Here is a 20,971-nt window from a genome sequence, read left to right as displayed (position 1 = left end):
CCCAAAGGTTCTGGTAGGATGTGTTTTCCTTCTCGTTTGATTCTATGAATTTCTTTATTCTATCCTTAATTTCTTCTATAACCAAGTAGGTTTTGAACATGGTGTTGTTCAGTTTCCATGTGTTTGATTTTTTTTTCTTGCGTTTTCTGTTAACTGATTTCTACTTTCATGACTTTATGGTCAGAAAAGATGCTTTGTAATATTTCAATGTTTTGGATTTTGTTAAGTCCTGCTTTACCCCCTAATATGTGGTCTATTCTGGAGAATGTTCCATGTGCATTGGAAAGGAAAGTATACTTGGCGGCTGTTGGGTGGATTGATTGGTGTATCTCCATGAGGTCAAGTTGGTTGATTGTGGCATTTAGATTTTCCATGTCTTTGTTTAGCTTCTTTCTGGATGTTCTGTCCTTCACCAAAAGTGTTGTATTGAAGTCTTCTACTATTATTGTGGAGCTGTTTAGCTCTCTTTTCAATGCTGTTAGAGTTTGTTTTTTGTATTTTGGAGCCCTGTCATTGGGTATGTAAATATTTATTATATTTATGTTTTTCTGGTGTATTGACCCTTTAATTATTACATAGTGTCCTTCCTTATTCTTTGTGGTGGATTTTGCTTTAACGTCTGTTTTGTCAGAGATTAATTTTGCCACTCCTGCTCTTTTTTGAGTGTTGTGTGCTTGATATATTTTTTTCCATGCTTTGAGTTTTAGTTTGTTTGTGTCTTTAAGTCTAAGGTGTGTCTCTTGTAGGCAGCATATAGGTGGATTGTGTTTTTTAATCCATTCTGCCACTCTCTGTGTTTTTATTGGTGCATTTAATCCATTTACATTCAGTGTAATTATTGATAGGTATGAGTTTAGTGCTGTCATTTTGCTGTATTTTTTTGTGTGTTGTCAACAGTTTCTTTGTTCCACTTAATCTTTTGTGCTGAGTTGTTTTTCTTTATATATTTTCATGTTTTTCATTGTTGTTGATTTTGTATTTGCTGAGTCTATTTTTTTTTTTTTTTTTTTTTATTCTGATGTGTAGGATTGTTTCCTTTGTGGTTACCTTAATATTTATCCCAGTTTTTCTAAGTTTAAACCAATCTTTTATTTCTTTATATTGCTTTGACTTCCTTTCCATATGAGAAATCTGTGACTACATTTTTCAGTCCCTCTTTTTTGTTTTAATGTTGTCACCTTTTACATATTGACATCTCTGTTTCCCTATTTTCAGTGTTTTAACTTTGATTTACTTTTGTGACTTCCCTATCTGGGTTGATATCTGGTTGTTCTGTCCTGTGTTCTAGTCTTGGGTTTTTAAATGATGTTATTGATTTTCTAACCAGAAGGCTCCCTTTAGTATTTCTTGTAATTTTGGTTTGGTTTTTGCCAATTCTCTAAGCTCCTGTTTACCTGGAAATGCCCTTATTTCGCCATCGTATTTGAGAGACAGTTTTTCTGGATATGTAATTCTTGGCTGGCGATTTTTTTTCCTTCAATGCTTTATATATGTCATCCCATTGTCTTCTTGCCTGCATGGTTTCTGATGACTAGTCCAAGTTTAGTCTTATTGATTCTTTTTTTTAAATGACTTTTTGTTTCTCCCTAGCCGCTTTTAAAATTTTCTTTTTATCTTTGGTTTTGGAAAATTTGATTATAATATGTCTTGGTTACTTTGTTTTGGGATCTATTTTATGTGGGGTTCCATGAGTGTCTTGTATAGATATCTGTTCATCTTTCATGATATTAGGGAAGTTTTCTGCCAACAAATCTTCAACAATTCTGTGATCCCCGCCTCGTTCTGGTTTTCCAATCACTCGTATGTTATTCCTCTCGATAGAGTCCCCATAATTCTTAAGGTTTCTTCATTTTTTTAAATCCTTTAATCTTATTTTTCCTCAAGTCAGTTGGTGTCAATTGCTTTATCTTCAGTCTCACTAATTCTGACTTCTGTTGCCTCAATTCTGCTCCTATGACTTTCTACTGAGTTGTCTGATTCTGAAATTTTATTATTAATCTTCTGGATTTCTGATTGCTGTGTCTCTATGGATTCTTGCAGCCTGTTAAGTTTGTCATTATATTTTTCTCTAAATCTTCTTAAGGTCCACTATTGCTAGGTCTGCGTTTTTCTTAATCTCTTTCCTGATCTCTTAAAGAGTTCTGTAAGTTAATCTTTTGTATTCTGCCTCTGATAATTCCAAGAAATTCTCTTCCTCTGGAAAATTTCTTGATTCTTTATTTTGGGTTCTTGCTGAAGCCATTATGTCTGCCTCTTTATGTGATGTGATATTGACTGTTGTCTCCGAGCCATCAATATGTTATTATATTTGTTTATTTTATGTTTCTTTTCTGTGTCTTGGTTTCTTGTTTTGTTTTGCTTTGATATGCCCAAATAGGCTGCTGGTGTGAGCTAGCATGATCACCGGCACCCCTGAAGCTCCAACGTCCTGCCACCAGGTGACCAGATCTCCTGCTTAGTTTGTGAGCCCATGAGTCCACCCACTCCTCTTGTGTGGATTCAGCTCAGGTGTCCAGGTAGTCTGCCACCAAGTGTGTGGTGCAGGCTCTCACCTACAGTCCTAGACAAGCATGGGTGATTGGGGTGGGCACAGGCATCTGGCTGCAGTAGAGGTCACATGCTGAGCAAGGCAGGGGCCAGTGGCCGCTCCTGAGTGTCTGAGAGGAAAGCACGCCACTGTTCCCTTGACTGGGTAGGTGGGTGGGTTTTGCATCCAAAGTATGAGCACCCAAAGCTGTTGGGTGTAAGGACTGGGGAACACCTTTTATACTTGGGCCCCTGTTGCAGGTGGCTAGGTGGCATGGGTGGAGCCACCAGTCCTCAGGCCCCTGATGTGGGTAGGTGAAGACCCTGCTTAATGGGCAGAGCAGTGTCACATGTCACAAACCTGCTGGTTCACAGCTGGAACAGTTCAAGTTAGACTTCCAGTATATACCCTGTTGTACTGTGGTAATGAGGTCCTATGCCGTTGAATTGGGCCCACACGAGTCTGTGCAGGGGGAAGGGCACTCAAATTCTGTGGACCCCTTATGCCTGTGTCTAGGCAAAGGATCTGTGCCTACTCTGAGTTCCTGGCTTAGGGGAGCTTGCAGATTATTTTTTCCCATTTGTTAATTTGTTCCCTCTCCAAGGTGGGGTGAATGGCTTAGGACACCTGACAGGTCCTACTTCCGGCCCAGGGAATTCGGCAATCACTGAAGCCATCCCAGACTGAGTGCAGAGCAGGGAGCAAAGAGATAAATGGGAAAGAGGTTTTTCCCAAAAGGTGGTGTTTTTGATCCCTGTGGTAGGCCAGATGCAGGTACTTATGTTTCGCCTATTGAGAGCTGCTTCTCACTGGTTCTGGACAGTCGAGTAGACTCTCTGCCGCTTGGTCTCTCTCGATGTGGAAAACGCCTCCTGAGTGCCACTGTTTGCCTCACCACGCACCATGAGCTGATCCGGCCTGAAGGGCTCTGGCTCCTGCCAGGTCAGGTCTGGCAGCTCCTTGCTACTTCCGAACTGTCTCTCCCTCCCCTTCCTACTCAGTCCAATTCCTCAACTTTGCCTTTGATGTTCAGGGCTCCTAGATTGTTATGTATCATCGATTCACTTGTTTTTTTTGTCTTTGTGGTAAGAGGGACCACTGGATGCATCTTGACTACTCTGCCATCTTGGCCTTGCTTCTGACGTCTGTATTTTAACATGTGTTAAATAGATTGTACATCTTTATTGTTTTTACAGTTGTATATAATTTTGAGAGATTGATGTTAATCTTTTAAACTCATTCTATTCCGAAAGTGAAATTTTTATTCTTTGTTATCAAGCATTGCAGTGAACCATGCTTTGATTTTTATTCATATTGTTAATGTAACATTTATTCATTAAGGCTTTAATTACCTCAAATATTTAATTAAAGCCATTTTTTGAAGTAGATGGCAGAATAATCTTGAAGGGTAGTCAGAGTAAAAATAGAAATCCAGAAAGACTTACGTTGCGCCTGTCTCAACATGATTATAATTTTCCAAAGTGATTTTCATCTTTGAAGGACTTTTTTTGTTTGAACCTGCAAAAAAAAAAAAACACTCTTAAGGTAAAAGCTAACATCCTTAGTAATCCTTAGTAGCTTTAAGGCAGTGTTTCAAAATTCATAATAATAATTGTTTGGGAGTGCTTTTCTTGTTGTTTAACTGAGATCTTGACGAGAATGGGGAAAAATAAAAAGCATACCTTAAGATACCACCTGTGTAATGGAGATTGAGGTGCCATTTTCCTTAAAAATGGTGTATTGGGGTTTTTTTTTTTTTTTTTTTGCTTGGTGTCAGAAAGAATATGAAAAGTTTCCTTGATGTTCCTTGTACCGGCTGACCCACTTGATGTATATTTTATATTGTAGTACAGCCTTCCATGACGCCTAGAGTAGGCTCTATCTGCTGGCTCCATCTTCCGTGGTTGTTTGTGCTTTCCCCTTACAACAGTCATCACACTTTATTGTAATTACCTCTGTAATGCCTGTTTTCTGTGGTAGTCTCTAAGGTTTACAAGGGATAGGAATTGTGGATGTTTGTCTGCCACTGTGTAAGACGTGTTTAATAAGTAGTTCTTGAATGAATGATCCAAAGAAGCAGAAAACAGGAATTTATTCCCCAAAAGTAATTGTTTTGGTTCATGGTGATGTCTGAAACACTATAGATCTTGAAATGCATTATAAGTCATTAAGGAGTAATTTAGTTAGCTTTAATATTAAGATTATTTTAATCATATGCATTGTAAATTTAGTAACTTGAATTACCTATAAAATTTATTGTAAGTGATACGTTATCCATGTTTTCTGGATAGTCATTAACTGTATTTTGTTTAGGAAAATAGTTTATGCTTAAATTTTCTTTGAAGGTTGGTAATTATTAATATTTCAAACAAAATACTTCAAACAGAATAATGAAGTTATACTCTAAATATCTCACAGCTTAATAAATAAATTTATGTTTTTCAAAGTTGATGACGGAGGTAAAATTTTCACATGGATAGAGGTATCTAAACCTCACATACTATCTTGTCTCCTTAAATTTATAATTTGGTCGTGGATCCCTTGGACATTCCCACTGATTCTAACACCTGCAGACTGGGGATGGGTTCAGGTGATGCTACTTGCTGCTACTTACCCTATTCCTGAATTGACTCAAGCGTAGCCATATTTCAGTTTATTACCCTAGTGGGTAAGGGATGGTTGAAATATTTAGACAAGACTAAGGTTCCTGGATAACAAAGGAAATTAACATGGAAAGTAAATTCATTTCACTCACAGAAAAGCCAGAGTCCACCATGGCCTGCAAGGCCCTACATGACGTGTCCCCTGACATGCCTCTAACCTCTGGTCCTTCTACTCTGCCTCTTTCTTACTTAGCTTCACCGCGCTGGCCTCCTTACTGATACTTGGACATCCCCACATGCCCCACCTTACTGCCTTTACACCAGCTGTCCTCTCTTGCCTCAGATACTTCCATGACTAACTCTCCCTCTCAAGGCTGTGCTGAGATTTCACCTTTTCAATGAGGCCTTTGCTGACCCCTCTGCATAAAACTGCAACCTGCTCACGTCTCAACTCCCGGTCCCCTTTCCTCTGGCGTACACTATTTTTTTCTTCCCATGAGCGTAATCACCTACTTAATCATGTATGACTTATAATTTACTTATTTATTATGTTTATCATTATTACCTGTCTCTTATCTCTAGAAAGTAAGAATATAAGGGTAGAGTTTCTTTGTGTGTCTGTTTTTGTTTCTTCTTCCTCTTTTTTTTTTTTCTTAAACTAACACGTGCAGCCCAAGTTTCTAGAACAGTATCTGGCATACAGAAGATGATCAGTAATTATTTGTTTAATAAATAAAGAGTTTGTATTTTGCAGGACTGAGTTTGTTCTTCCTCAGCTTGTGACCTGTAACTGAACTGCCTTACGCTCTCACCTCTGGCCTTTACCTTTCTTATATGGATGGCCCCTTTGAATACATAAAAAAGTCCAGATCCAAGAAAGCAAGGTCTAGAACACTCTTTCTGCCATCTAAGTTCTTTTTTTAACCGTCCTTGCGCTGATCACCAATGAGGAATGACTGTATATGGCAGAAAGCCTACCTTAACCCTGTGGTCTTAACTGCACAACTGTTTTAGTAAATAACATCTAATTACACCGACTTTCTCTCTGTATTCCCACGGAAATTCTGGTTCCCAAATCCATGTTGGTTATGGACTGTCTCACCTCTCTTGTATTTTCCAATAGTTCAGCCTAGAACAGAAAAGAACTTTTACCAGCTGATTTAATGATGGACTGAATTGCCAAGTTAATAAAACCAAAATTCAAACCCATTGCCATTGAGTCAATTCTGACTCATAGTGACCTTATAGGACAAAGTAGAACTGCCCCATAGGGTTTCCAAGGAGCGGCTGGTGGATTCAAACTGCCGACCTTTTGATTAGCAGCCGAGCTCTTAACCACTGCACCACCAGGGCTCTGCCAAGTAAATAAGACCAGTATATGGGTTTTCTCCTTTATACCTGTCTTAGGTTCAAGATGTCTCTAGGAGTTGGGTGATTTAAATTCTGGTTCTTACTCTGTAGCTCTGTCCTTAGACAAATGACTTATCTGGGCTTATGTTTCTTCAGCTGTAAGATTGAACCAGATTGTATTATTTTGGCTCTGTGGAGTTTAGCTATGTCATCAGAAACATATTAAACTTTGTAGAAATCCTCTTTCAAAATATGTTAGCACTTAAATTAATGGTCATGATACTACATTGAACATTTATACTTGGTAAAGTGCTGCATGTCTAAAAACATAAGAGTTGAGCACACCAGTAGTCCTTAGGATCTGGCAAGAATTATATTTTATGTAATTTCACTTGATAAACAGATTTCTGATAGTCTGTTAGGAATTCAGTTACCTAAAAAATTTAGTCTGTCGCCATGATAGTTAATTCAGGGGGTAGAATACATCTTCTCTTTCATCTTTCTTTACTTTCTTTTTTCTTATCCTTTGGATTGTCTTTTGTACCATTTTCCTTCATTTGCTTAGAGGACACAGGGATAGCACTTTAAAGGTATTTTTCATGAATTTTGCTTTATGAATCTATATTTTATTCATCATTGTACCCCTAGCATGCAGCATATTGTTTTGTACCTCGTAGGTTCTCCTTAAATGTTGCTTGAATGAATGAAATTGATTTAATTTTTCCCTAATACTAAATTAACTCAAAAAGTGATTTTTACATTTTTATTATTTTAAGAAAGGTGACCCTTGTGATGGTGGGACTTGATAATGCTGGTAAAACTGCAACGGCAAAGGGAATCCAAGGAGGTAAGCTCAAAATTTTTATATGCTTTCTAAATTCTATTGCATTGTTCTAAATTATTTACTTATCTGTTTTTAAATTGCTTGATTATATTATCCTTGGGTACAGGTAGTGTGTTTGGCTCTGCACTCCATTTACTTTGTATGTATTAGTATGTTATGACTAATATGACAGATAGGCTCTGGCTTGACAATACTGGCCAATTTTCATGTTTCAGATTTGAATATGTTTCAGATGCAGAGGCTCTCTGAGGCTCTGATCAGCTAAGATGGATCACATCTGTGTTCTAGCCAACAGGAGGGGGAAAAACTAAAAAAAAAGAATTAGTGTCCCTGTTTTTAAGGACACCCAGCTTCTACTTATGTTCTGTTAGCCAGAATTTAATCACATGGCCATACCTAGAAACAAGGGAGGTAGAAGCGAGGTTAGCCAGCACAGCTCTCTTAGCATCTCTTGATGTTCTTTTTCAATATTATGTAGTATGTTAAGAATAGACCTCTGTGTTATTAAAGGGTTTTATATCATATATATTACATCTAATTGGCTATATTTATTTAATCTTCTTAATGTAATGCTTTGTACTATAATATAATAGTGACTGTGCTAGTGAGTTTGTTATGCACTCAGAGGATGTAACACCAGCCAGTCATCTTAAGGGTATGAATTGGTAGAAAACTTACCATATGTTTCTGAAAACTGTTGATGACAACAAGATATCGTGCATATCAGATAGGGATTTTTATTTATGGAAATGTGTGAAATAAAAAGAACTAAGTATTATGGAAAAGTATTTTGTTGCTCCCAAATTCTATGTAAATTACATAGTATTGTCTGTGAATTCTTCTAAAGCTTTTTTAGTACTCTGTATGCTGTCTTCTAAATTATATCCTTGCTGAGCACTCACCATTGTCATCTAAATTAGGGATCAGCAAACTTTTTCTGTCAAGAAGGCTTCACAGATCATATGGTCTCTGCCCCAGTGACACAACTCGGATGTTGTAGTGTAAAAGTAGCTATAGACGGTACGTAAACAAATGAGCATGACTGTGTTCCAATGAAACTTTATTTATGGACACTGAAATTTGAATTTCATATAATTTTCATGTGTTATGAAGTATTCTGCTGACTTTTTTTTTCCCAGTTATTTAAAAATGTAAAACACATTCTTAATTTGAGGGCCATACAAATACAGGCAATGAGCCAGATTTGGCCTGTTGACCATAGTTTACAGACCCCTGGTCTAAACTTCCCTTTTCCATTTGTTCAAAGTTTTGCATTCTAGGAAGCAGACACCTAAGAATCTGCTAGTCAAACCCTGTAATTTGTTGTATATACTTAGAACATCTTTCTTCAGTTAGGCCATTTCCCCTCTGTCTTCCACCTCCATATATCCACTGGTTTCTTTTTCTGAATCTAGAGAATGTTCCAGGTGTCACATCATGAACAAAAAATCAAACCTTCCTTTAACTTTGAGCTCCTCTCTAGCTCTATTTCTGTGTTTTACTTCCTATTTACTCTTCAGCCTACTTCAGTGAATGACTTCTTCCCTTATTTTTTTTTTAAGATTCCAGTTATATAGAAGTACTTGAAGTTTCCCAAATTAAGCATTTTCATGCCTTTGGATTTTTGTTTATGCTGTCTTCACTTTTCTTACTAGGGAGGATACCTACTTATTTTTAAAAACTCATTTTTTATCTTGTAGTTTCCTCCATGAAGTCTTTTCTGATCCCTCACCATCGCAACTCATTATTACCGCTATCAGTAGAATTGCTACTCCCTCCTTTTTGTGTCACTACTTAATTGCAATTTTATCTGTCCACTGCTCTAGACTGTAAATTCCCTAATAGCAATTTTACTTATTTTGGTGTCCCAGTTCTTTGGACCATGCTTTAGGTATAGTAGGCAGCCTTCTGAAAACATTTCTCCCATGGCTTCTTCCACTTACTTCTAGTTCTCTGTTCACCTCCTTGTCTTTTTCTTTTTATTCCTTAATGCCTGCCTCCTCTCTAATTGTATTGCTATTGCCTAAGTCCAGACTCCCAACATCTTTCACTTATAATATGATAGCTTGTTGATCTAAGGGTACCTTCCCCACCATAAACTTGACTTCTTTCAATCAACTTCTCTTCTTCATGACTGTCAAAATGATTGCATTGTTGGGTATAGGTTCAACTGCTCTAACAGAGACCTAAAATAGCAAGATTTAAACAAGATAGAGTTTATTTCTCTCTCATAACTGTCTAGGCAGAAGTAGTGTAGGGCTGGTGTAGCATGGTGTTAGTGACTCAAACCCTTTCTCCTATTTGTTTTGCCATCCGTAGAATCCTCCTCGCTTACATGGTCTAATTTAGCTAGCTCACCACTACATGTACATTCCAGCTGGAAGGAAGAGCATGAACTCTAAAAGAGAATGAACTGGAAGCTGCCACATGACTTCAGTCCACAGGCCATTGGATAGAGCCAGTGGTATTTTTGGACCTAGCTTCTGCTGGCTTCTCCAGTTCATATCAGCAAGCATCATTTCTTCCCAACTCTGTGTTCAAGTAGCCATGATATTCATACTGTGGAAACTGGCAGACACTACATATCAGGGCTTCCTTACTCCCTCACAGAGAGCTGATTATCAAACATGTACCAGCACACCACTAGGGCCTACTCTTATGACCACCCCTAGCTTCCATGGAGGCTGGGAATTGCAGTCTTCATCCTAAACAACCATGTGCCCAGCCAAAAAATCCAGGATTCTCTGACCGTTGAGTAGTGTTTCTTACCCGGAAACTATTGTCATTTTGGGTAAGAAAATCATTCTTTGTGTGGATTAGACCCTCACATTGTTGAATGTTGAGCATATAGTGGATGCTCCAGCCATCATGACAACCCAAAATGCCCTATGACCAAACAACTACCTCCCTTATTAGAGTATATAGTTGAGGGTACACAGTTTTTATAGGTTACTTTCTGCCTGCACAGCTTTGGCAGTCCCAGGGAATGTTAGTATCCAACATTCACAGGATTTTGCAGACCAGGCTTATTTACTTTTTTAGCAGTATGGATCATTAAAAAAACTTAGTAGGCTCCTAGTCAGTAACATGAAGTAACTACAGCTAAACAGCTGTAGTTTATAAGATTAAAAATTTTGAGCTGTTTTTACTACCTTCTGTGCTCTGCCAGTCACCGTTTGTCTCAATGGCGGCCTCCTTGAAGCCATCTAAAACAGTAGGCTGGCTCCCATTGTCTGGCTGAGAACTAGAGGAAGTTGGGAAAGGCCAATGCTACCTAGTAATGCTCCGTCTTTAGAACCACCTCTTATCTATGCCTCAGTTTTGTAATATAGAAACAGTAGGCATTTTCAGCTCTGACACATACCAAAGTACAGGTTACAAGCCACAGGAAGGGAGTCCATCCCTTATAGAGATATATTCCTTTCCATTTCTGTTTGTAAACTGTCTAGCTTTAGCCTGAATTTATACCTCTTTTGTAGGACTTTGAAAAGGGCAGCTAAAATAGCCGACATTCTGAACTTAACAGCTGTTTTCTCTAGAATTATATGCTTCATTGACCTGTGTTCTGCCTTCCATGGTATCACAGGCTACAGTTTCACCAGATGGTTTGCTATGACATAAACAAGAGTAACTGGTTTTCTAGTTTGTAGTATCAGTGTATCACTTGCTACACAACTGCCAGTTGAATAACATATATTTTAGCTGTACTACAGTGAGTACTCCCACTTCCAGATTTCGAATTCTACTTCAGATCTCACATTTGCATTCCAGCCCACAGGAAGGAGGAAAGAAAGGAAGGGAGAGCACAACTCCTTTCCTTTCCATCCAATCAGAAGAATAATGGGCAAGAAGAAGGACTATTCTTTGCCTTTAGGGGCATGACCCAAAAGTTGGAAACAGTGCTTCTACTCTTATCCCATTGGTGAGAATTCAAACACATGGTGACTTATAGTTAACAAAGGAGACTGGGAAAGGTCCTTATTCTGGTGGTGCAGTAGTTAAGCACTATGGCTCCTAACCAAATGATCAGCAGTTCAAATCTACCAGCTGCTCCTTGGAAACTCTATGAGGTAGTTCCACTCCGTCCTGTAGGGTTGCTCTGAGTCAGAATTGGCTTGACGGCAATGGTTTCTTTTTTTTTTTCTTTTTAATGTGCCCAGCTAAACATTGCTGGTTCTAATTTTTTAGAAGGAGTGGATGGATATTGGGGGAGTGGTGGTGTATCTGGTTTCCTCATGGTGATCTTTTTAAAAAACAGTAGTATTTATTTCATTATTGTTTAAAACCCTTTTGTGGTTTCTCATCCACTATTAGGTTATAGATAAAGCTGCATAGCAGGACTTACAAGACTGCCTCTACTTTCTCTTCAGTCTTGTCTCCCGTTTGTCCTGCTCCACCTGCTTCTCTTTTACATTATAATCGAGCATAGCAAATTAATTGTAGTGCCAGTGGCGTGCACGTTCATGCAGTCTGCCTTTGCATTTGCTGTTCGCTCTGCTACAGCATCCTTATCTCCATCCTGTCCACCTGAAAAACACAGAAGTCACCTTTTCCAGAAAAGCTGTGATCCTCTTTGTCATAGACTCAGTTGTTATTTTTTTACATTCTTCTCATAGCAATTTGTCAATACTTTGCTTACCACGTCTTCACTATATTGTAATTATTTGTTTATATATGTTTGCTGCATAGATTAAGAGCTCTGTAAGATCAGAAGCCGGATCTTATTAATCTTTGTATTTCTAAAACCTTGCAGAGTGCTTAGTATATGACAGATGTTGAATAAACAATTATTGATTATATATTTGTATTTTATCTTGGACTTTCTAGAAATTACATCTTACTACAAATACTTCACAGAAATTCATCAGGATCAGGGATCATGTGTCTTTGTATCTGTCCCTAGTTCTTATATGATGCGTGCTCTATTATAGCCCCTTAGTAAATTGCAAGGATGGATGGATGGATAGATGGAAGAAAAGGAGGAAGGATGGACAGATGGACAGCAGCTTCACCTGTTTTAATGATCTGGTGTTGTGGTATTGAGCCACTGCATGCCTTATGCTGGGTGCTAAGGATACAAAGACATGATCCCAGGCATTGGGAAGGTATAGGCTATTGTGAAGATCAGCAAGAAGACAGGATGTTATAGAAGGTATAGGTGTTGAGATGGAGGTTTGTTTCACTAATTGGGAGCACTTATACAGATACTGGAAGTAGAGAAGGAATCGTCAGGGAAGGATTGTGTCTGAATATTTAATATTGAATCTTGAAACTCAGAATCCTGAGTATGAACCAGGAGAAAGAGTAGAAGGTTGGGGGAGAAGTTTTATGTATCAAAAGAGGCAGGCTTTTGAAATCTTGAATGCCTGGATTTAAGTCCTGACTCTGCCTACCATATAACCTTGAAAAAAATTATTTAATCTGAATCAGTGTACTGGGAATATTGTCATTGTTTTATCTGTGCTTACGTTGCTCTGTCTACCTAGAAAGTTCTTCTCCCTTCTCTGATACTGCTAATGTAACTTTAAAGACTTCACTTACATTTCACTTCTTCTCCGAGGTCTTTCTAGACCGTAACTTGCCCCTTCCTTCTCTTCACCCTTTCCTTCTTTAATGCCTTCACACTATTCTCTAGAGCGTTTTTCACAGAATGTATAAATTCTGTGTTATTTCCACTAATATTCTTTCTGTATTGCACCGTGTGTTTCTTAAGGACAGCAGATATTCCTCTTATATTCCAGTGCCTAGCGAAGTCCTGGTACAGAGTAGATGTTCAGTACATATTATTACCTTTTTTCTAGTTCAATATAATTGAGTTCTTTTCACTGAAAATTTCCTTGGTACACCTTGCAAAGCACACTCAGACAATTGCCTGTTTCTGGCCAGGACTAGATCCACATGTTCAAATGTCTAGTATCGTCCTCTTTCTGGAAAAGCAAGCATATTATGTCTAATAATTGCTTGTTTCTCCCTCTAGATAATTAAGGTCTTAGTGACAAAATGTGACTTGTAATGACTCCATTAACTTTCTAGGGAACAGTGTAAACTGTATTAAGGTGCTTACTGAAAGGGAGTAATGCATTGTAGGTCTATTCCTCAGTTACATCGAAGCCTAACAGCAAGTATCTTTAAAATTTATGTTTGTAATAGCAAGTTTTTTCTTTGAATGTGGGAATGAAAAGACCCTCTACACCAGTGTTGTCCAATAGAACTTTCTGCATTGATGGAAATGTTCTGTATCAGCTCTGTCTAATAGGGTACCCACTAGCCATATGTGGCTTTTCAGCACTTGAAATGTGGCTAGTGCAGCTGTGGAACAGAATTGTTTATTTTTAATTTTAATCAAATTTAATTTTAAAAGCTACATGTGGTTTGTGGCTACAGTATTGACTGTGCAGTTCTAAACAAAACCCATTCTTTCTCTTTATATCATAGGCATCAAACGTGAAACTTGAACCCTTTTTCCTTAAAACCATTGAGTAATAAAGTTCTATTATTCTTTCATGAATTCTTTTTTTCTATTCCTTCCTTTTTATTTTTATACCTCATCTAGATTGTTGCAGTGCCCTCACTTCGGTTCTAGAGATTTTTGCACGGTGAATCCTAATAAAACACCCCTTCAATACCATAATCATGTCATTGATCTAAAATACTTTCATTGGCTTCCCATTCTGTCTTTGGATCTCTCTCCAGTCTAGCTTCAGTCTGCATTCAGAATCTTATGGGTTTGCTGCAGTCACAGTATTCAACTTGCTCGTTCTTCCTTGCCTTTGCCATATTCCCCTTACTTAAATTACTCTTTTGCCTGTTTAAATCCTACGTATCTTTAAGGCCTAAGTCCCATCTCCTCTATGAAGTCTTTCTTGGTCCTCAGTGATCTTTTTAATCCTTTTAGTTATTGCCATTGCCCCTCCTTGGCAGCTACGATCATATACATCCTGGATTACCTTTTTTGTGTTGTCATATAGAGGCATACCAAAAAAAAAACAACAAAAACTCAATTGTAAATCTATTTGAACATCCAGAACATTTCCCTGTGGAAACAATGAGATCTCTTTACGTTTGCAAGCTACCCTCAAAAGTCTCTTCATTTCATTGTAGCTTTAAGTCAGCTAATTAAAAAAGAGTAGTCTTACTTTTTATATCTTCTCCTATTCTTTGATTCTTCGGAACTCCTTTATTTTTTAAATGTTCAAGGTTTTCATTATAACACCGTGGAAGTTGTAATAGTCCCTAAGGATGGCTGTGATGGTAAAGGGCTGAGATTTTTATTGTTTCTAACTTGGTGAGAAGTAGCCTTTAGGGTAAGGATTCATTCATTCATTCATTTATTCATTCAACAGATTATATTAAATCCCTGCTGTGTGCTAGGCAGGAGGAGGCCTGGTGTCACAATGGTTAAGTGCTCACTGCTAACAGAAAGGTCTTCAGTTCAAACCCACCAGTTTCCCCACAGGAGAAAAGACCTGGCAATCTGCTCCTGTGAAGATTACAGCCTAGGAAACCCTATAGGGCAAGTCTGCTCTGTCACATGGGGTCACTATAAGTTAGAATTGACTTGATGGTACACAACAACAACATGTGTTAGGTGGAGTCCCTGGGTGGTGCAAATGGTTAATATACTCAGCTGCTAACTGAAAGGTTGGATGTTTGAGTCTACCCAGAGATGCCTTGAAAGAAAGCCTGGTGATCTTCTTATGAAAAGTCAGTCATTGAAAATCCTCTGGAGCACATTTGTACTCTGACACACATGGGGTCTCCGTGAGTTGGAATTGACTGGATTGCCAAAAACCTCTCAAAAACTGCTATACATTATTCTGGGCGCTACACTTACATCAGTAGCAATAGAAAACAGACAGTAAATTCTAGTTGGATATTTTGTAATATTTATTCTCCTCCAACCAATATGCTTGATGTAATGCTTGATAAATGTAAGCAAATAATAAACATTACACTTGGTATTAAAATACGATTGAATAGCACTTTTTATTCCATTCAAGTTGTACAGTTATATTAATGCTATTAATGTAAAGCCTAAAGATTGTTTCTTTTGTGTCATTTGAAATAGAGCATCCTGAAGATGTAGCTCCTACTGTTGGATTTTCCAAAATTGACCTCAGACAAGGAAAGTTTGAAGTCACCATCTTTGACTTGGGAGGTGGAAAGAGAATTCGGGGAATCTGGAAGAATTACTATGCTGAATCCTATGGAGTAATATTTGTTGTGGATTCCAGTGATGAAGAGAGAATGGAAGAGACAAAAGAGACAATGTCAGAAGTCCTGCGACATCCCAGGATATCAGGAAAGCCTATATTGGTGTAAGTAATGATGGTGTCACTGTAAACATAGGGGCAGTGGCATTAGCCAGTGAAGAAATTTGCTTAAATTACAAAACATTGAACAAGTCATAATCATCATCATGAGTATAATAAAAAGTATGTAACCAACTGGGTTGTCAATATACTGAGGTCCTGTTATTATGCTGTCTGTAGGGATTAAGGGTTGAAGCTATATATTATGAACAATCCTTATAATTAGATCTTCCGGACTTATTAAGTATAAACTGTTTATTTTGTTGCTAATGTACTTTTTTTTTCACATTTTGCATTTTGAAATAGTCTATTAAGAGTTCTAGAACATGTAAAATATTTTTTCTTCTTTTAATAACTTTTTTATGCTTTTCTTATTTTCTTGAAGAGTATTCTTGCTTGAAATGTATTTAAATGGTTTATTTTTCAAATTGATCTCTAGTTTTCTTTTCTGCATTTTCAGGTTGAACATGTGCTCTGTATCATTATTAACTTGGCCATATGCTTACATCATTGTGTCCAGGTGCCTAGACATGTTTTAAAAAACTAAGTGACAAAGGCCTTTTGTACTATATGCTCTCATAGCGTTTATGCGTAATAAACACTAGATGGTGCTATAACTATGAGACATGGTAAAATGAAAGTTTAAAATGCTTGTTTATATTGCTCTTGAACTTGGAGTAACCTCAATGTGTACGCTTGTTTTCTTGTCCCTTTCCCATCATTCTTGTGATTCATTAATTAAGGTGGAAAAATCATTAACATATGTGGTTAGATGAGAATTGAAAGCAAAGCTTTTCAGTGATCTTCAGTAGTAAATGAACATTTTTAAATGAGGCAGATTGGAAACTGACTACAAATGGTAAAGCTTCAGTCATTTATTGGTAAAACTTGTACTGTTTCCTTTTTATAAGTTTAATCAGTTAGAGAAATTACGAGATTTGTATAATCAATTCTCACCTTTATTGAATCTTAACAAAAACTTTAATAGAAGAATATAAGAAAGTGAACTTTGTTGAACCCCCCCCATAGGCTAAAGTAGTCTCTACAAATGTTTAAGCAGAGAGCCAATGACTTCTAGACGAAATTAAAAAGTGTTAATGACTGATGGTCATTTGAAAAATAAATTATGTGCTTTTTAAAACCTAATATTAATTAATTTATTCTTTTCATTTATTCTTTCATGCATTAGTTTAGCATTTATTTATTGAACACCCACTTTGTGCCAGGCATTGTTCTGATGATGGGGATGCATTAGGACGCAAAACAACCAAAGCCCATATATGACCTCATGAACTTACATTCTAGGGGGTGAGGCACCCAATAAATACAATAAATTATATCTTACATTTGTTTGTGTTGTTGTTAGTTGTCAGGTCGGTTCTGAGTCCTGGTGACCCCAAGTACAACAGAATGAAATGTAACCCGGTCCTGTGCCAACTTCACAATTGTTGGTATGCTTGAGTCCATTGTTGTGGCCACTGTATATTTTGAGTGCCTTCCAGTCTAGGGGCTTCATATATTGGACACTATTTTGTTGTGCTCCATAGGGTTATCACTGGCTAATTTTCACAAGTAAATTGCCAGGCCTTAATCTGTCTTAACCTGGAAGTCCTGCTGAAACCTGTGCACTATGGGTGACGTTGCTGGTATTTGAACTACCAGTGGCATAGCTTCTAGCATCATATCAACATGGAAGCCACCATAGTATGACACATTGACAGACAGGTGGTAGATAAATGTACATTAGATGATAAGTACATGAAAAAAATTAAGCAGGTAAAAGAGTATCAGGAATGCCTGTGATGATGGTAGTGGCCAGGACATGTTGCTCTTATAATTAGGATAATGATAATTGAGAAGTTGACATTAGAGGCTAGGGAGTCAGTCAAGCAGGTATCTATCTGGGGAAAGGTCTGCGGTGGGGACATGCAAGTGATTAGTGACTACATTGATTACCCAAATAACTCTTGGCAAGATATCTGCTTTCAGTTCTGTCAAGTTTCTCAGCTAGAATATTTCCTGAATTGTTGTTAGATACCTTGGAGTCAATTTCAACTCACAGCAAAAAAAAAAAATCTACAACTAGAGTGATTGCTTCACTGCTATAATCTCATAGTGAGAACGCACAAAGATGTGAGAATTAATTATGAACAGTATGTTTATGAAATAGAGAATGATTTGCCATTTGACCAGTTTTTCTCAAGGAAGAATTACAACTGTAGGATTTCTATTAAGAGGTAAACTCTTTTTTGAAGTGAATGTGCTTTAAAAAAATATACAAAATTACGAAAAGGTACATATTCTTTTTTTTTTTTTAATTGTGCTTTAGATGAAAGTTTACAGAGTAGATTAGTTTCTCATTAAACAGCTGATACACATATTGTTTTATGACATTGGTTGCCAACTCAATGACGTGTCAACAATCTCTGCTTCTCGACCTTGAGTTTTCCGTTTCCATTCATCCAACTTTCTTGTCCCCTCCTACCTCCTTGTCCTTGCCCCTGGGTTGGTGTGCCCCTTTATTCTCATATACATGGTTGAGTTAAACATGTATTATTGTTTGTTTTATGGGCCTGTCTAATCTTTGGCTGAAGGGTGAACCTCAGGAGGAGTACACATTCTTAATAAATTCAGAGATATAGGAAATAATGAGTTAACAAAAAATCATTCATCGGCCATCCAGAGCCAATAATTGCTGACTTTTTTTTGTTGTTGTTATACTTCAGAAGAAGATTTACAGAACAGACTAGCTTCTCATTGAACAATTAGTATGCGTATTGTTTTGCAACATTGGTTACCAACCCCACGACACGTCAGCATTCTCCCTTCTCGACCTTCGGTTCCCAATCACCAGCTTTCCTGTCCACTCTTGCCTTCTTGTCCTTGCCCCTGGGTTGGTGTGCCCCTTTAGTCTTGTTTTGTTTTATGGGCCTATCTAATCTTTGGCTGAAGGGTGAACCTCAGGAGTGACTTCATTACTGAGCTAAAGGGGTGTATCGGGGCTATTCTCTTGGGGTTTCTCCAGTCTCTGTCAAGCCGGTAAGTCTGGTCTTCTGTGAGTTAGAATTTTGTTCTACATTTTTCTCTAGCTCTGTCCAGGACCTTCTGTTGTGATCCCTGTCAGATCAGTGAGTGGTAGTGCTGAGCACCATCTGGTCCTGCTGGACTTAGTGTGGTGGAGGCTGTGGTAGTTTGGTCCGTTAGTTCTTTGGACTAATCTTTCCCTTGTGTCTTTGGTTTTCTACATTCTCCCTTGCTCCCGACAGGGTGAGACCAGTGGAGTATTTAAGCTGGCTGCCCAGAAGCTTTTAAGACTCCAAACACTACTCACCAAAGTAGAATGTAGAACATTTTCCTCATAAACTATGTTATGTCAATTGAACTAGGTGTTCCCCGAGACCATGTTCCCCACAACCCTCAGCCCAGCAGTTCAGTCTGTCAGGGAGTTTGGATGTGTCAGTGGAGCTTCCATGACCTTGCCTTGGACAAGTTGTGCTGGCTTCCAACTGCTGACATTTTGATGAATTTCCTATGCATGTTTTATAAAACAGGTAATGTATGCAGTGTTCATATAACATGAAATTTTTTAACCATCCTTTTTTGTGTTATAAACAAACCCCTCTGGAATATCTGCCCAAGATCTGTATTTGGAAGTTCTCTTGTTTACCTTTTTATTTCTGGCCTACAATTCATTTTTCCTACTATCTTAATGTCTGAGTCAGTTCACTACTTTGTCTGTCCCCTTGATGTTACCTCAGTTCAGCCCCTCTGTACATCTCCCCTGTGTTACTGAAAACAACAGTTTCCTAACCAGTCTTCCTGCCTACCATCTAGGCTTTTCTGTACATCACTGGCAGGAACTCTTTTCTTTATTTGATATTTTTGAAATTATAAAACAGTTATACCCAAATGAAACAATGTAAGACTATGTGAAGAATAGGGAGGCTTTTTAAAAATGCAAATTTGATAATTTTACTGTTTCTCTGCTTAAAGTTCCTTCAGGTTACCTTCATAGCTTTCAGCATGTAGTGCCACCTCTTTAACATGGCTTCCAAGGCTCTTAATCTGGTTCTTCATTCTCTTGTTTTACCACTTCCTTTTTGTCCTTGCCTGCTCAAGCCTTAAACATGCAGCTACCTTCTGCCTGGAGTGTTCATTCCTCAACCTTTTGTGTGGCTAATTTCTACTACATAGCCTGATGCATAAGTCCTCTGGTTCGAGTCCCTTTTGTGGTCACTGCTGGGAACTTTTGAAAGAGCCCTGGTGGCACAGTGGTTAAGGGCTCAGCGGCTAACTGAAAGGTTGGCATTTGGAACCTACCAGCTGCTCCTCAGGAGAAAGACGTGGCAATTTGCTTCTGTAAAGATTACAGCCTAGGAAACCCTGTGAGGAAGTTCTACTCTGTCCTGTAGTGTCACTGTGAGTCAGAATCAGCTGGATGGCAGTGAGTAACTTTTAGGAGTCAATTAAAATACTGTCCATCCAAGGAAGCTTTCCTAATGACAACTCACAAAGGCATCTCCAACCTGAGTATGATGTTCCTGGTTTGTAAGTACCTCGCTGTATTGTGATTAGTTTATTTATGTCTCCTTTATTAGACTCTTAGCTCTTTGAAGTCAAGGATCATAGGGATCTAGCACAGTGCTTGGCAAATGTTGGTTTAATCAACCAGTGTTCCAGACCCAGGTTCATGGTTTAAAGAACAACTATAAATGCTTGCAGATTGATGATGCAGGTAACATGAAATTAGCATGGGGCAGTACAAAAAGTCTCTGGATTTTATCTCAGAATTTTTCTCAGGAACAAACCATGTAATTTAAGTGTACATTCTAACTGCTCTATTTGCCAGCAGATGGTGACATTAGTGTTGTGAGATGCTCACTTGGCAACTATAAATGAGATGCTTTTTGGCAGTTTTTATCAACTATAGAAACTAAAGGATTAACACAGAGAAAAGGCAGAAGAACTGAATACTAGTCCCATCTTTGACATTAATTATTGTATTCTTGGGCGTGTCATATGTCTCTGGTTGAACTAGATGGTCCTTAATGTTTTGTGGGGTGTTTTGGAGAGGGGGGAGAGGATTCTATCTTTTGTGACTTTGTAATACAGAACTCTTTGCCTAGCAGAACATTGCCTTGTTCTGTTTCTTTTTTTAATCCTTGAGAATTCTGTACTTAAATTTGATCTTTAAGACATGTAAATTTTTTTCTGATGAGTTGCGTATATATTATTTACATGTTCCCCAAAACAAATTATTTGGAGTTATTTGACATTTGGTCTTGTATTAAGTTTTTTTTTTTAGAAGTGGGGAGGGATATGTTAGGTAACATTT

At 37.9% G+C, this 20,971-nt stretch overlaps 1 protein-coding gene across 2 annotated transcripts in view; it reads left to right on the top strand.

Annotated features, from left to right (window-relative positions):
* Positions 1-20,971, top strand: part of ARL13B (ADP ribosylation factor like GTPase 13B) — a 99,640-nt gene that overhangs the window by 24,158 nt on the left and 54,511 nt on the right. The window contains exons 2-4 of one of the 2 annotated variants that reach the window (XM_023726624.1): positions 7,257-7,327; positions 8,245-8,344; positions 15,393-15,642. In XM_023726624.1, the coding sequence (XP_023582392.1) occupies positions 7,289-7,327; positions 8,245-8,344; positions 15,393-15,642 (389 nt within the window). In that variant the 5' untranslated portion in view covers positions 7,257-7,288. The remainder of the gene's footprint in view (positions 1-7,256; positions 7,328-8,244; positions 8,345-15,392; positions 15,643-20,971) is intronic. The other variant, XM_023726625.1, reaches the window with a different exon arrangement.

Source organism: Trichechus manatus, unplaced genomic scaffold (genome assembly GCF_000243295.1).
Source record: "Trichechus manatus latirostris isolate Lorelei unplaced genomic scaffold, TriManLat1.0 scaffold00012, whole genome shotgun sequence".
Classification (NCBI taxonomy): Eukaryota; Metazoa; Chordata; class Mammalia; order Sirenia; family Trichechidae; genus Trichechus; species Trichechus manatus.
The sequence above is the reverse complement of the archived record's forward strand: the minus strand, read 5'-3'. Positions and strand labels throughout refer to the sequence as shown.